This window comes from Triticum urartu, chromosome 3A, assembly GCF_056163025.1.
Source record: "Triticum urartu cultivar PI428250 chromosome 3A, HENAU_Tu73, whole genome shotgun sequence".
Taxonomy (NCBI): domain Eukaryota; kingdom Viridiplantae; phylum Streptophyta; class Magnoliopsida; order Poales; family Poaceae; genus Triticum; species Triticum urartu.
In genome coordinates this window covers 117,558,643-117,574,229 of record NC_141875.1, presented here as the reverse complement: position 1 = coordinate 117,574,229, position 15,587 = coordinate 117,558,643, and the positions used below count along the sequence as shown (strand labels likewise).

General features: G+C 49.6%; 1 protein-coding gene, 1 non-coding gene and 1 pseudogene across 2 annotated transcripts; all 3 read right to left on the bottom strand.

Annotated features, from left to right (window-relative positions):
• Window positions 1-3,273: 3,273 nt before the first annotated feature.
• On the bottom strand, window positions 3,274-4,365 carry LOC125543169 (enoyl-CoA delta isomerase 2, peroxisomal pseudogene; annotated as a pseudogene).
• An 875-nt stretch (window positions 4,366-5,240) lies between these two features.
• Window positions 5,241-7,458, bottom strand: LOC125543171 (large ribosomal subunit protein uL5). The gene is made up of 5 exons (XM_048706424.2): window positions 7,384-7,458; window positions 7,175-7,282; window positions 6,591-6,633; window positions 6,304-6,499; window positions 5,241-5,630 (listed from the first exon to the last, which is right to left on the bottom strand). The coding sequence occupies exons 1-5, from the start codon at window positions 7,384-7,386 to the stop codon at window positions 5,438-5,440; spliced, it is 543 nt and encodes a 180-aa protein (XP_048562381.1). The 5' UTR covers window positions 7,387-7,458; the 3' UTR covers window positions 5,241-5,437.
• A 183-nt stretch (window positions 7,459-7,641) lies between these two features.
• Window positions 7,642-7,714, bottom strand: TRNAE-CUC (transfer RNA glutamic acid (anticodon CUC)). Its single transcript has one exon. It is a non-coding gene; the product is annotated as a tRNA-Glu (tRNA).
• Between the last annotated feature and the right edge of the window lie 7,873 nt (window positions 7,715-15,587).

Genomic DNA, 15,587 nt, shown 5'->3' with positions numbered 1-15,587 from the left:
GAAGTTTTAGGGTACGTGGAGTTATATAGGTGGAAGAAGCACGTCAGGGGAGCCATGAGGGCCCCACGAGGCAGGGGGCATATTTCCTTCAACATGTCCATGGCCAGGGGCGGACCCAAGACAAAAGTTACCTGGTGTCCCATATACAATATAACAGGCATACCATATTAAATAAACGTACATATTTTTTGAGAATATAAAAGTATATATTAATGCGTATGATTCTACAACACTTGCTTTTTCAAAACCGAAACATTTTCATCATGTATTGATCGCTCTTGCTTTTCTATAAATACTTCCTTCTATGACTGATAGTTATTGTTTGATATTTATGCTTGATAACTTATATTTGGGCAGAGAAGATTAAACCATGAAAGAATATGTATCTAATACTTGGATTTTAAAGTAAGCTCACTTTGGTGTGTCTAGTCTTCGGAGAATCTTCCACCACAAATGCCGATCACCTTCAAGGATTGCGATCTAACCTCCATTTTGTGAATAAATTTTAAATATTTCATGCAATTTTTTTATAAATATTTTAATGATCTAATCATTACCACAGTTAAGAGCCCTTGCCCTAATCCTCGAGGGTTTGAGGAGCAAGAATTTGCGAATGATGAACTTGACATTAAGAGCTAGAAGGTCGTACCTAAAGTGAGTGGTGGACGAGAAACCATCAAAAAATTCAACATCCAGATCCCAGATGAGGCCACGGCCATCTTCTGTATAGCCACAAAAACAGCGACTGGGAATGGGATGAAAGCTCTCTTTTGGGAGGACTGTTGGCTGCGAGATGGCCAGATCAGAGAATTTGCTCTGCATCTCTTTGTGATCAAGAGAGCCATTCAAGTGCACTCGGTGAGGGATGGTCTGGTCAACAATGGATGGTGAACCGATGTATACCCAAAATGGCTAGACATGTGTTACCAGAGTTCTTGGAACTTGGCTCGGGGGGTTCCAGCTCCGAGATTATGTGGAGGACAATCTGGAGTGGATATGGGGGAATGACGGGCAATTCTCGGCTAGTTCTGCTTATGAAGCCTTCTTCTTTGCGAGAACGCTATACCCGGCTACAACAACGGTCTAGAATTCCCGTGCCCCTATGTCATGCAAGATGCTCGTCTGGCTAGCTTCTTGAGATCACTGCTAGATGGCGGATAGGTTGAGCCAGCATGGTTTGTCACATTGTGTGGCGTGCCTGTTATGTGATTAGGAATTGGAAGGTCTACACCACATTCTTTTTGGCCGCATGCTGGCTAGAGAGCTAGAGAGGTATGGACAGTGATGCCTAACCACCGGGGCAAAGGCTGATTGGACATCGATATTGGATACAGATCTGGTGGACTGGTGGGCCGATAAAGAGATGGAAGGGTTGTTTCCTGCGGATGCACACTCCTGAGTGTTACTGATTATTTGGTGCTTGTGGCGGCACCATAATTACATTTTCTTCAATGGGGATACACCCTAGGCGTCGACGGTTCTTAAGAGAGTGAGGAAGGGCTGAGGTGGAACGCGACAAAGCTCATCCGTAGAGACGGACTGTTAGATGGGTGGAGAGTTAGCGAGTAATCCGTGCAAGGGTGTTGTGTGGCCTTAGGACATTGTAGCTGTCTCAAAGCATTGTACTTAGCCATCTTGGCTTTCCTTAATCTATGTTTCTCATGTGTCCAACTTTGGATGTATCCTTAAAAAATATATATAGAAAGCATAAAAACCAAAACATTTCTAGCATACATGTCTTTGGTGTTCTACTCATGCATGAAGTTGAAATGACTTCGATCTTCTTCTGGGCAAAAAAAAGTACAACAACAACGAATTCGCAGCTGCAAAAACCTTGAATAGTACTTTCATATAGATCCGTTTTTGTGGTTATTTACAGCGAAGATCACCAAAGTTATTTCTTTATGAAACGTTACACATGAGTATAACAAATACCATATTCGTTACCAAAAAAATTCAAAAATAATTGCCATTTTTTACATTAAAAAGAACCAATTAGGGTGTGCCTAGACCCAGGTTCATGTGTGTATTTTCGGCTTAATCCTTTTTCATCGCCACTTTGGCCTTCCTGACCTTGCAGCCTCTAGCTACGGTGCTGCCTTGCTATCATATCACCCCCTTTCAAGACCAAATATTCACCCTGGTGTTTCAATATATTTGAAGAAAATAATGAGCTTGAAAGCCGGTGGCGACATTATCACAACGATGTTGTCTTGCACGACGGCTGGAACGTGAGCCGGCAGTGGGCATGAGTAGTGGCCGCGGACACAGAAGCCATCGAGGGTTATTTTGTTTTTAACCCAAGGTGCGCCCAAAGGCGCCATTCAATGAACTTCCATACACATTTTACATCATGGATACAGAATCCATAGCTTACAAAGTTGCTCAAAGCTAGCAACACTGAGCATTGCATACCCCTATGAGATGAGCTAATACAGTGCAAGGTAGGAGGTACCGTAGAAAGCTTTTTCAGCGAGTCTTTTGCATAGTTATGAGCAACACCATTCAAATCCCTTTTGACGTGATATATCTTTAACATAAAATCCTTGGAACAATTAAAGTATTCTGCTATCAATGAATGGATTTCCAAATGTCCTAGGTTTGAACTTTTTGCATATATGTCGCCAGAAAAGCCGCGGCTCTTGCAAGTACCTGATTGTCTGTCAAAATGGTGGCCTGATGTAGTTGAAGTACTTCTGCTATTTCAGAAGCAAAGAGGAAGCGCCTTGGCTTCAGCCTGAAGAGGAGAGCCAACAACACCGCTGCTGGCCATGTTGGTTTTAAGTTGGTTTCAAGTTGTACGTTGTTCATTGCAAATGTATAATGTAGAGTATATGTCTATTCCTGTAGCAGGCTGGAGAGAGGGATTTTCGATGCCACATATGTAAATATTGAAAACCTTAAAGATTCAGATCACTTATAATTGTGCTTCCACGAGGTGGAGACAAACTTAGGCTCATATTGTGATCTTGTGCATCCTTGTTTCTGCCATTGGCTGGCTGACCGATAAAACCTGTAGCTTTTGACTCTACCTGAAGCTCTTGCATTATAGCTTGAGTGGCTTGATGCACCTGAGGTGGGTGCCCTATTTTCATATAACTCATTTGTTCATTTCTAGCCTTCCATACACGCCATATAAAGGTCACAAGATCGCATATGGAAGCATAGGGGTGTCCTGAACTTAAGATTGCTTGAATGATACCAGGAATTGATCTGTAATGTCGCACATGGTAATCAGGCCAAGAAACCAAATCGAACGTTCTAAACCAATGATAGTCACAAGCAAGAACTCGCTTATTGTGAAGTGAGTGCCCATGTTCATCCTTCACAAGCTAAAATCCATCAGCAAGAAGCTTCGGTCGGTCTCAACTCTCAAGAAATGAAACCAGAAGCGAGATCAATACATCACACAAGGAAAACCACCAGCACACCGCCCGATCACAGTTCACCAGCGCGATTTCTTCTGGCCAGACAGCAGTTCCAGCCGATTATTTCTGTTCCTAGTAGGTGTCTACGACATGCTACAGATTCAGAGCGATCCTTCCGAAGCAGAGGAGCCTACAGCCGCGGCCGGGCCGCCGCCGCGCCGGCGCCGTGGTCCTTGACCTTGGCCCACACGGCGGGCCACATGGCCTTCCTGATCTCGGCCACGACCTCCCCGTCCCACCCCCTGGCCGCGAGCCCCTCGGCCGCCGCGACGGCCGCGGCCACCACGTCGTCGACGCCGCCGTCCGCGGCCGCGTCCACCAGGCCCCGCCGCACCGCCTCCGCGGCCGTCATCTTGTCCCCCCGGAGGAGCATGTCCCGCCTGGCCGCGGCGTCGGGGACCTTCTGCAGGAGCAGCTCCGCGAAGTAGTCGACGATCTTGATGCCGGCGTCGACCTCGCTCATGTACAGGAACCCGCGGGAGGCGCGCATGACGGCGGAGTCGTGCGCGAGGGCCAGCGCGCAGCCGGCAGCGGCGGCGTGGCCCGTGACGGCGGCCACGGTGGGCATGGGGAGCGCGAGCAGGTCGGCGACGAGGCCCCGGAAGGCCTCGCTCATGGCGGTGTGGAGGTGGGGCGGGACCGTGCGCGCCCAGGCCTGGTCGAAGCCGTTGGAGAAGTACTTGCCCTCGGCGGCCAGGACGAGGGCGCCGGCGCCGGGGGAGGCGGCCACGGCGGCGCGGATGGCCGAGATGAGGGCTGGGCCGAGGCGGTGCTCGCCGGCGCCGGTGAGGGTGATGAGGTGGACGCGGCCGCGCCTCTCCACGGTGCACATGCTTGCCGTGCCCATTTGGGGGGATTCGCAGCAGGTGACAGAATGTCTTTGGCAAGGGCGGCTAGACTTGCTGTGGTTTACCCTAATCATCTAGTACTAATTACACGAGCTTCCCAGCAATTTCGTTCTCTCTTACCATTGGCTAGTTGGCTCAACTTTCGCCATTAAAAATGGCAAAACTGACAGCGAAACTAATGATATTGGTTTCGACCCTTGAACGACATTGCGCAAGTTGAAACCGGACATGATTCCACATGCGTCGTTATAAATAATAATTCTAAGAAAAATACTACTCCCTCTGATAGGAAAGCACGACACTTATTTCCGATCAAAGAGAGTAATAATGGTTAAACTCAGAATAATCGGAATATTTTTTTTTAGCATACATGGTCAACCATTCTACTCCGGGGCATTCTGGGCGAGAATTACAAAAAATCAAGGTTATACTTGTAAACCTCCGGGGCATTCTGGGCGAAAATGATAAAAAAATCAAAGTTATACTTATAAACACTGTTTGAAGTTATATTGTATTTTCACTACGGCATATCCTAGTGTCATTTCTTCATGAAATTGCATACACAGGTGAAATGGTCGACAAGTAAATTTAAGAAACTTTTGTGTGTGAAATGTGTTTTTTACTGTATATCTTCAACAAAACACTGTCATCTGACGCTCTAAAGAAGCGGCTCAACTAAAAATGCCATCTGTGCCAGGCGAACGTTCATTCCATCATTTACAGATTTCTTCCAGCTGCTGAAATGGACCGATGTGATGAAGCAGTCACAGTAAGGGCCTGTAATCACCCACTCCCAGAATATGTGGAGCGGGGAAACCACAACTCCTTCGATCTTAACAGCAGCTCCGCCAACTCCGCTCCTGGAGTTGTGGAGCGGAGGGATACCGAACAGGGCACAAGTTCAGGTGGACGAACCAAAAATTAGAGAAGATTTGAGAGTGGCCATACAAAAGGCAGTCTATCATAAGACAAACATATACTCTATTGTTCAGAGAGGATAAAACAGAAGAGAGCCTCTTAGACGAAAGTGCGCATCAAACAGAAATCATCCAGCTTGAGTACAGGCAAAACTGACAAAGCATTTTGGTTTCTAGGTAACATACATATCCAGCAACCAGGTGAACTTAATTAACTCAAGGTCTAAAGAGAGCTACGTCCTTCTTAGCTCGCATGGGACTTGTTGAGGATGACACCCTCATACTTGACCTGGAACCACTTCATGGCGTCCTCCTTGGTGACCCTCTGGTGGATACCGACGCGGGCCTTGCACCTGCGGCGGCGGGAGACGCGGTACCCAGCACGCTCGAGCACCACGAAGAAGTCCATACCGTAGATGCCGGTAGATGGATCATACCTGAAAAGGAAACATGGTTAGTTACTGGTCAGAAGTGCCAATCGTCATTGAACAACCATTGAGAACTGTGTGCTATCAGCAAATAGACAGAACGATGTACTGCAAATACTTGGTAAATGAAGGTAGTAGTGCCCAAAATCCAAAGGTTAAGGACATAGGCAGTGGCCACACAATGCGTAGCCAAACTAAAGTCAATCAGTTATTTGCACTATTAAACTGAAAGGGAAAACTTATCCAAAATGATTCCAATAGATCGTCAAATATTAACAGTGCCAACAGGAACCAAGGCCTTTCGTTGGTCATCTCTGACATACAAATATGTGTGATGCTAGTTAAATGCTTGAGAACCAAGTCAGGATTTGACATATGAATCAATTGGGTAAATAAATCCAATCTAACAATTTTGATTAAGCCCATTTCTAACAAATATTCTAGGCATTACTAAATAATGAGTGCATTAAACAACTTATTAGGGATTTTAACAATAAGAGTAGCTGCCTAATGATACTGTAGCCCCTACTATAACTTCAGCCAAACATCTTTCAGCTCTATGATTTTGGTTTCAGCTATTTAAGAATGAAACAGAATCATCTACTTGATTAATAATAAGTATTAACCAGTCCAAACAAGCACCACATTGACAAAAAAAAGAGATGCAACAAGGTCAACTTACTTCATGCCGAGATCAATGTGCTCCTGGATACCAAAGCCAAAGCAGCCGGTGTCGCTGAAGTTCCTCCTGAGCAGCTCGTACTCCTTCACCTTCAGGCCACTCTCCAGCAGCTGCATCGCCTTCTCACCCCTGATAGTCACGTAGCACGCAATCTTCTCATTACGCCTGATACCGAACGACCTGACAGTGTACCTCGCTGCAATAGCACAATACCTTTCCTATTAGGACCAACTACATTGACCTCAATTGACAGATCCAAGGGAACAAGTCGGATTTAAGAAGCTCACCCTTGGAGAACACAGGTGACTGTCCGCTCAGCTGCTCCAGCACCTATCAAATTAGCAACAACAATGCAGTTAACATCCATCGATGATTTGCAGTTAACCAGTATTATTTAGAGACCAGGAATGCAGAGAAATCACTTGAACTACTCGGTGCCACTGAGACAACACTGATTAAGGTCAATCTACAACAAGCAAAATGGAGCAGAAACGACTGACCACGGGGAAACAACAGTTATTACTCCCTCCGTCCGGAAAAACTTGTCCCAAGCTTATCTCTCAAATGGATGTATCTAGCACTAACTTGGTGCTAGATTCATCCATTTGAGGGACAAGCTTTTTTGGACGGAGGGAGTACATGGTACCAGCATCAGCATCAGAAGCCGATGCATGTCCTACTAGCAATCTACAAAGGACACCCCAGATTGAATAAGCCAGTGCCGATTTCTGCCAGATACAATTCCACAAACTAGGACTAGATTGCTATGAGCGAACAGAACAACCAAAACAATATACTGACATCTGAATCACACGCGCGCGAGCGCATCAACGAGGCGAGCGGGAGGGTAAATAGACGGGCATATATATACCTTGGAGGCGCGGGTGAGGCGATCTCCGCTCTCGCCGACGGAGATGTTGAGGACGAGCTTCTGCACCTTGATGTCCCGCATGGGGTTCAGCTGCTTCTTCTCCGTCGACTGCAAGCACCAAAACACAGACAACAACGTATCGTCAGAACACCAGGAACCCGAGCAACCCGAAGGAGTTGGAACAATCGACGGGGCGGAGGGGAACTCACCATGGCGGCGGATCTGGGGAGCGGCGGCGGGGGGGGGGGGGGGGGGGGGGAGGAGAGGGGGAGGGGGGGAGGGGTTTAAAGCGTGGTGCGGGGCGGCGGCGGCAGCGGCTTTGTAGGGAGGGAGAGGAGGAAACCCTAGCGCGGAGGGTGCTTATATGCGTAGAATTACGTCCGTGCCCCCGTGTGCAGGGGTAGAATGGAGGGTGGTTTAGTAATTTTAGTTAATCTGGCTTTGGAGCGCAAAAAAAAAGGAAAAAATTCCGTCGCCGGGACTTGAACCCGGGTCTCTCGGGTGAGAGCCGAGTATCCTAACCACCTAGACTACGACGGAAGCTGGTAGATTTGACGAGATTTTGTAATAAAGCTAGTCGTGTTTGAAGTGGTGAACAAATAGCATCTCGCATATCGAAAAGATTAAACCTGCAAGTTTTCAATTTATCTCCTAATTTGTGTATTCAATTTACTACTCCCTCCGATCCTTTTTAGTCCGCACATTAGCTTTGACTGAAGTCAAAGTTTGCTAAGTTTGACCAAATTTATATTAGAAATATTAACATCTATAACATCTAATAAATATAATATAAAAATATATTTCGAGATGGATCTAATAATAAATGTGTTGTTATGTGAATGTTAATAATTTTGTGTATAAACTTGGTCAAAGTTGGATAAGATTGACTTCAGACAAACCTAATATGCAGAGTAAAAAGGACCGAAGGGAGTACCTAGTTCTTAATTTGCACGTAACAGTTTTGAGAAGACCGAATCTACCATGTATCCAAATGGACTAGTTGCAATTGTGATTAGTTGAATTTGATCACCTAGTTGAGAAATAGTTTGCGTTGTCCATTATTCTTGCACCTTATCTTCTTATATGAAGATGACATGTACAGTAACAATTACAGCTTTTCGAACCGTATCAAATGTTACATTTTTTCTTAAATATTTATATATTTACGTAGTTCGTTCCGCACAAATGAGCACGGCAGCCCACACCTTCATGTTCTTTGGTGTCGAAGACCTTTGACGAACGCGTGCTGGCCATAGTAGCTGCTTACCTTGCTTCAGGCGTACGACTTTCCTCTATATATCTCACAAACAATCTAGTTGAGAAATTTGCCCTTGGGCGTATCAAATGTTTCTACTGTTCTGATTATCTTTAATAAATCGAACTTTTTATCTACAAGGTGAACGGGCGCAGTATGCACGTGTTCATGGTCTAGTTATGACATACAAGTCCAAACTTCATCGTCTGGTAGTGAGTACTTGTTTGGAGAAGCATGTATTACGTGCTTCAAAAATCTACTCATGCAGGCTTTTATCAGTAACTATCGTTCAAACGAGGACCCTCGCCTTTTGGTATAGTAGGTTATCCTTGTTCACCGTAGGTATTATGTACCTAGAATAATTTATTTATTTATTGACAAAGAGAATATATAAATATCGAGAAAATATCAATTACACTCAATCTCTACAACAACGAAATGTCCTAAAGACATTAGGGATGCATGCAACTGCAGGACGAACCACAATAGTGATCAATTTTTTGTAACTGCAGGACGAACCACCATGAAGACAACACACAAAGTCCAAATTATTCCACAAGCGACCCCTCCAAAAAGAAAACAATGCACAAACGCCGTCGTTGCCCGATTATAGATTTTAGGTTTTCACCATGGAGAAAATTCGTGCTCTAAAAAACAATGCCTTCAACAAGTCCACTGTCAGGCACAACCAATTAAGGCCAGAACTTGGGTTTTCACCCTGAAAGCTAAGACTCTGTACTCCTCCTGTGTTGTCGCCCCCACTTGCCGATGTCGCTGCTACACCAAGCAAACTCCTCATCGTCTGGAAGACTAGATCCGCCAGTATTAGGCCTCAGACCTTAGCCACCATGACCTTCTCCGCCACTATCTTCACCATGGAAATTGAAATACCGACATGTCACATAATGTCAATAGACAACGAAGCTTCACGTCATGCCTTCCAGAAGCAACATGGGCTGAATTATGGGCGCACACGACCGAATTCCATTCGATCCAGCAATCTACAGGCGTCAAGCACCCAAAGGAGGTCTCTTGCGGAGCCTTCCGGAACTCGTTAACGGCCAGATCAATGAGGGTCGGCATCAAGTAGAACACCGTCTTGGCGCTAGAAGAAACCTAGGGCTGCCTCCATTATTGAAGCAAAACCAATAGGCCCCGCGTCACTGGTTAGAATAACGGAGGAGAAGGCAACCACGACGCTGCCTGTGCGGACACGCCACTCGCCCCTGTCTCGCCACTCTTACTCGCGCCAGGCCACGGCCAGAATTGTTGGGGAACGTAGTATTTCAAAATTTTCCTACAATCACGCAAGATCTATCTAGGAGAAGCATAGCAACGAACGTGGAGAGTGTGTCCACGTACCCTCGTAGACCGAAAGCGGAAGCGTTAAGTAACGTGGTTTATGTAGTCGAACGTCTTCGTGATCCAACCGATCAAGTACCGAAAGCACGGCAGCTCTGCGATCTGCACACGTTCAGCTCGGTGACGTCCCTCGTACTCTTGATCCAGCTGAGGCCGAGGGGGAGTTTCGTCAGCACGACGGCTTGGCGACGGTGATGATGAAGTTACTGACGCAGGGCTTCGCCTAAGCACTACGACGATATGACCGAGGTGGAAAACTGTGGAGGGGGGCACCGCACACGGCTAAGACAAATCTTGGAGTGCCTTTGGGGTTCCCCCTGCCCACGTATATAAAGGAGGGGGAAGAGGAGGCCGGCCTAGGAGGGGCGCGCCTATAGGGGGAGTCCAACTAAGATTCCCAATCCTAGTTGGAGTCCCCTTCCTTTTCCAAGAGAGGAGAGAGGGAAGGAGTAGGAGAGGGGGAAGGAAAGAGAGGGGGCGCCGCCCCCTCCCTAGTCCAATTCGGACTTGCCATGGGGGGGGGGCGCATCCACCCCTTGAGGCCCTTCTCTCCTTTCCCGTATGGCCCATTAAGGCCCACTACTTCCCCCGGTGAATTCCCGTAACTCTCTGGTACTCCGAAAAATATCTGAATCACTCGGAACCTTTCCGATGTCCGAATATAGCCTTCCAATATATCGATCTTTACGTCTCGACCATTTCGAGACTCCTCTTCATGTCTGTGATCTCATTCGGGACTCCGAACAACCTTCGGTACATCAAATCACATAACTCATAATACAAATCGTCATCGCACGTTAAGCATGCAGACCCTACGGGTTCGAGAACTATTAGACATGACCGAGACACATCTCCGGTCAATAATCAATAGCGAAACCTGGATGCTCATATTGGCTCCTACATATTCTACGAAGATCTTTATCGGTCAAATGCATAACAACATACGTTGTTCCCTTTGTCATCGGTATGTTACTTGCCTGAGATTCGATCGTCGGTATCCTCATACCTAGTTCAATCTCGTTACCGGCAAGTCTCTTTACTCGTTCCGTAATGCATCATCCCGTAACTAACTCTTTAGTCACATTGCTTGCAAGGCTTATAGTGATGAGCATTACCGAGAGGGCCCAGAGATACCTCTCCGACAATCGGAGTGACAAATCGTAATCTCAATCTATGCCAACTCAACAAACACCATCGGAGACACCTGTAGATCATCTTTATAATCATCCAGTTACGTTGTGACATTTGATAGCACACTAAGTGTTCCTCCGGTATTCGGGAGTTGCATAATCTCATAGTCATAGGAACATGTATAAGTCATGAAGAAAGCAATAGCAACAAACTAAACGATCATAGTGCTAAGCTAACAGATGGGTCTAGTCCATCACATCATTCTCTAATGATGTGATCCAGTTCATCAAATGATAACACATGTCCATGGCTAGAAAACTTAACCACCTTTGATTAACGAGCTAGTCAAGTAGAGGCATACTAGGGACACTCTATTTGTTTATGTATTCACACATGTACTAAGTTTTCGATTAATACAATTCTAGCATGAATAATGAACATTTATCATGATATAAGGAAATATAAATAATAACTTTATTATTGCCTCTAGGGCATATTTCCTTCAGTCTCCCACTTGCACTAGAGTCAATAATCTAGTTCACATCATCATGCGATTTCACACCAATAGTTCACATCTTCATGTGACTAATACCCAAAGGGTTTACTAGAGTCAATAATCTAGTTCACGTCGCTATGTGATTAACACCCAAAGAGTGATCATGTTTTGCTTGTGAGAGAAGTTTAGTCTACGGGTCTGCAACATTCAGATCCGTATGTATTTTGCAAATTTCTATGTCTACAATACTCTGCACAGAGCTACTCTAGCTAATTGCTCCCACTTTCAATATGTATCTAGATCGAGACTTAGAGTCATGTCGGAGTAATGGGCCACGGGTTGCCTAACCCGAGTCCCAGGACCTTTCAAGACATTGGGCCGGCTGCGTCCCTCAAGACGTCAAGATGAAGCGCCGCCTTCTGGTGGCCGGCTGGCTGAACGGTCGACTGCCAGAAGATGACCATGCTCAGGAAGGCGGCTCCAAGATGGGCCGACTCCTGGCAGGCGGCCTCCAGAGAGGCCGGCTCCCAGCAGTCGGCCCACGGTGCCCTCAAAGTCTGCACCCCCATTAAGAAGACAAGACGGGTGAGGCTACAGTGTAGCCCATCACCCCCGTATCCTGGGCCGGGCATGGCCACAGTGCTCCGTACAGGCGGAAATCTCCGCCCGGCGCAACACTGTTGTCACTCCACCCCTGACATCACTCCTGTCAGGGGAAGCCCTGCTCCCAGGACCGCCTGTCGGTACGACCCGAAGATGATGGGCCCTACCGGTCAGCGAGGGCCCGGAAGACAGCGGGAGCCTCACCAGTCGGACCAGGGGAAGGCCGGCTTCTAGGAGGCGGCCCGTTCCTTCCTGGAGGCTCACGCGCCATTAACCAGATGAGACTCGGAGTGGCTACAGTGATCTCCCCCCAGGCGGCGGGACTGTAGCCACGCTCCCTTGACCAAGCAAGCGTCATTAGCATCACGACTACAGTAATCGGCAGCCGGCAAGACCCGCGAGCGGCGGGAGCGGCCTGTCGGCTCCGTACCAGACCAGTCGGCGGGGCCCACCAGGCGGCGGGCCCCAACAGCCGGCGGAGAAGCCGGCGACCAGAGAGACTGACAGTCGGGTCCTACATCCGGCCAGATTACCATTGTACGCCTGGGGGTGGGCCTATATAAACCCCCAAGGGCACCGATGCAAAGGGTTCGAACCTGTTAGGATTAGACTCACCCCTAGGGGGAGAGGATAGCAAGCCCTGCCTTCTTCTACCTCTAGCATACAGCTCGAGGAGCACGATTGTATTCACTAGTGCCTTAGTGACCATGCGGAGACCCCGCAGAGCAGGACTAGGGGTGTTATCTCCTAGGAGAGTCCGAAACCTGGGTAAAGTACGCCGACGTTCGTGTCTACGTCTCATCCCGCTTCCAGGCACCGGCGACGTTCTACTCGCTGCCACCATGATAAGCCATCTGTTGGCATATGTCGCACCCAACCCCCGACATTTGGCGCCCACCATGGGGCGAGGTGCACCGTCTCCCGGAGATCTGTTCTGGACGGGAACCTTGTTCCTTCCTGGCGAGCGCAGCCAGCCCGGCACGCCAGACGGCGTCTGCGCCGACGCGCTGCACGGCGCGGAGGTCGCCTGTGCAGCGAGCTGCCTCGCCGACCTTGTTGGCGAGATCCGCCTCTCCGACGAGCCCGCATCTGATGCGGGCACAAAAGGCCCTGAGAGCCGCCTTGTCAGCCTCCTCGATCAGCTCCACGTCGTCAGCGAGCCTGCTGCGGACTTGGAGTCGGTTGGCTCCACCGACCCAATGCTTGTCGACTCCGACACGACATCGCTTGATGCATTCCCCACCAACGTGGTGGTCTACGACGAACCGCCTCCTCGCGCAGACAGCGGCGATAGCACCGTCACGGAGGTGCTCGTCATCAGCCATGCCGAGCGCTCTGGCGGAGGTGGCCAGGATCCGTTGCAGGCGGCAATGCAAGACTTGACTGCGCCCATCCCGGAAGACGCCGGCGCCGAGACGCTGGAAGCACGCCGCGCCCTGCTTGTGGAGAGTGCCAACCGGCTGGCCAGCATGAGACACCTTTCAGAGACCTGTCAGCGGGAGATGGACCATGCCGTCGGCGGCACGCCGGCTCCTGGTGGGCCTAGCCGCATTGGCCCGATCCAGTAGCGTGGCGCGACCATCGCCAGCATGTTCGGGACAGATTGTCCCATCTACGCCACGCCTGCAGAGAATATACGAGCTGCCCAGGCGGCAACAGATGAGCTAGACAAGCTCGAGGGCGATGAGCGCCGCCACATGACGGAGCGAGTTCAGCAGCTCCTCGACGCGGCTGCTGAACAGCAAGAAGCCGGCTGCCGCGCTGAAGCGCCCAACCGATGAAACGACGACCCGCCTCCTCGCCGAGACCAAGGCGTGACATCCCGGACGCCGACTGGTGGCGTCCGCGACGGAAGAGACAAGGAGTCGGCTGCTAGCCACAGCCGGACTCGCATCACCATCGAGCGCGACCAAGACGGCCGCCCAAGAACTGTGCGGCGGCGAGACGACTGTCCGCCTTCCCCTCCCCGTAGGGAAAGGCGTATCTCCCCTCCGCCTGTTGACCACCCGACGCTTGGCGACCGCCTTGGTCGTCGAAAAGGAGTCGGAGAGAATGACGCCCGCCACCGGATCGACCGCCTCAACCGGTCCCTGGCGCTAGAAGAAGATGATGAGTTGGGTCTGCCTTGTTTTGGCCCCAGCATCCAAGATGAACCTTTCCCCAGAGGGTTCACGCTCCCGAGAGATACACCCAAGAACACCGGCTCTGTGAAGCCGGAGGACTGGCTGGTCGATTACTCAACAGCCGTCAGCATCGCCAATGGCAACAAGCGCATTGTTGTGAAGTATGTTCCGCTCATGCTCCAGGGCACGACCCGGACGTGGCTGAACAACCTGAAGCCCCGCAGCATCAACAGCTGGGTTGACTTCACTGAAGCATTCATCCGCAACTTCACCGGCACATACAAGCGGCCACCCCAAGCCTCGCCAGCTCTCCTTGTGCGTCCAAGACCCCAATGAGTCGACTCGTGACTACCTCACGCGCTGGTACGAGCTGCGTAACTCCTGCGAGGGCGTGCATGAGGTCTAGGCCATCGAATACTTCACTGCCGGGTGCCGAGAAGGCACCCTCCTCAAGCACCGGCTTCTCTGCGACGAGCCGGCAACCCTCGATGAACTGCTAATCATAGCAGATAAGTACGCTACGGCTGACTCCTCCATGAAGGCGGACATTAAAGTCGACACATCTGGCAAAGTGGCTCCTCAAGCTCCTCGGACTCCGGTTGGCGACACCGGTTGGCGCCAGCAGCCGAATGATAACAAGCGCAAGGCCACGCTGCCGGCTACCACCAGCCGGTAGGTGGCGACAGTCGAAGATCGGCAGCCAGAAGGGCAGCCTCCACCAAAGCGTTAGAAGGGTGGCAAGACCAACTGGTTACCCGCCTTCTCGTACGAGCAGACTCTCGATGCGCCCTGCAAATTCCACAGCGGAGCAAAGCCGTCCAACCACACCACTCGGAAGTGTCACTAGCTCGCCCGGATTGCCAAGGGTGATGGGCTCCCGCCTCCTCCGCCTGTCGGCCCGCAACCTCCTCCTCCACAGCAGGCTGCGGTTCAGCGAGTCAGCGCCATACAAGATGAATACCCTAAAGAGCATGGGGCTTATGTCGTGTTCACCAGCGTGACCGACGATAGGCACAGCAGATGGCAGCGGCGACAAGAAGTAAATGCAGTAGCATCAGAGACCCCGGAATTCATGCATTGGTGTGAGAAGCCCATCATCTGGAGTAGAGCCGACCACCCGGAGGTGATGCCCAATCCCGGCTCTTATGCCCTGGTGTTGGATGCCACCTTTACCGCGGAGAGGCGAGCTGCTCGCTTCTCCCGAGTTCTGATAGATGGCGGCAGCAACATCAACATCCTGTACAAAGATACCATGGAGAAATTGGGAATCAAGCAGAGTCATCTTCTGCCCAGTCGGACTGTTTTCCATGGCATAGTTCCAGGCATTTCCTGCTCACCAATCGACAAGACTCAGATAGATGTCCTTTTCGGGGACAAAAATCATTTCTGCCGAGAACCAGTCTAGTTTGAGGTGGTGGACCTTGAGAGCCCCTATCATGCATT

Excerpts from the sequence above, each read along its gene's own strand:
- LOC125543171 (XM_048706424.2), bottom strand. Across the intron at positions 6,634-7,174 it reads GCCTCACCCGCGCCTCCAAG|GTGCTGGAGCAGCTGAGCGG; the intron begins GTATATATATGC and ends CTAATTTGATAG. Across the intron at positions 6,500-6,590 it reads GTCACCTGTGTTCTCCAAGG|CGAGGTACACTGTCAGGTCG; the intron begins GTGAGCTTCTTA and ends GTGCTATTGCAG.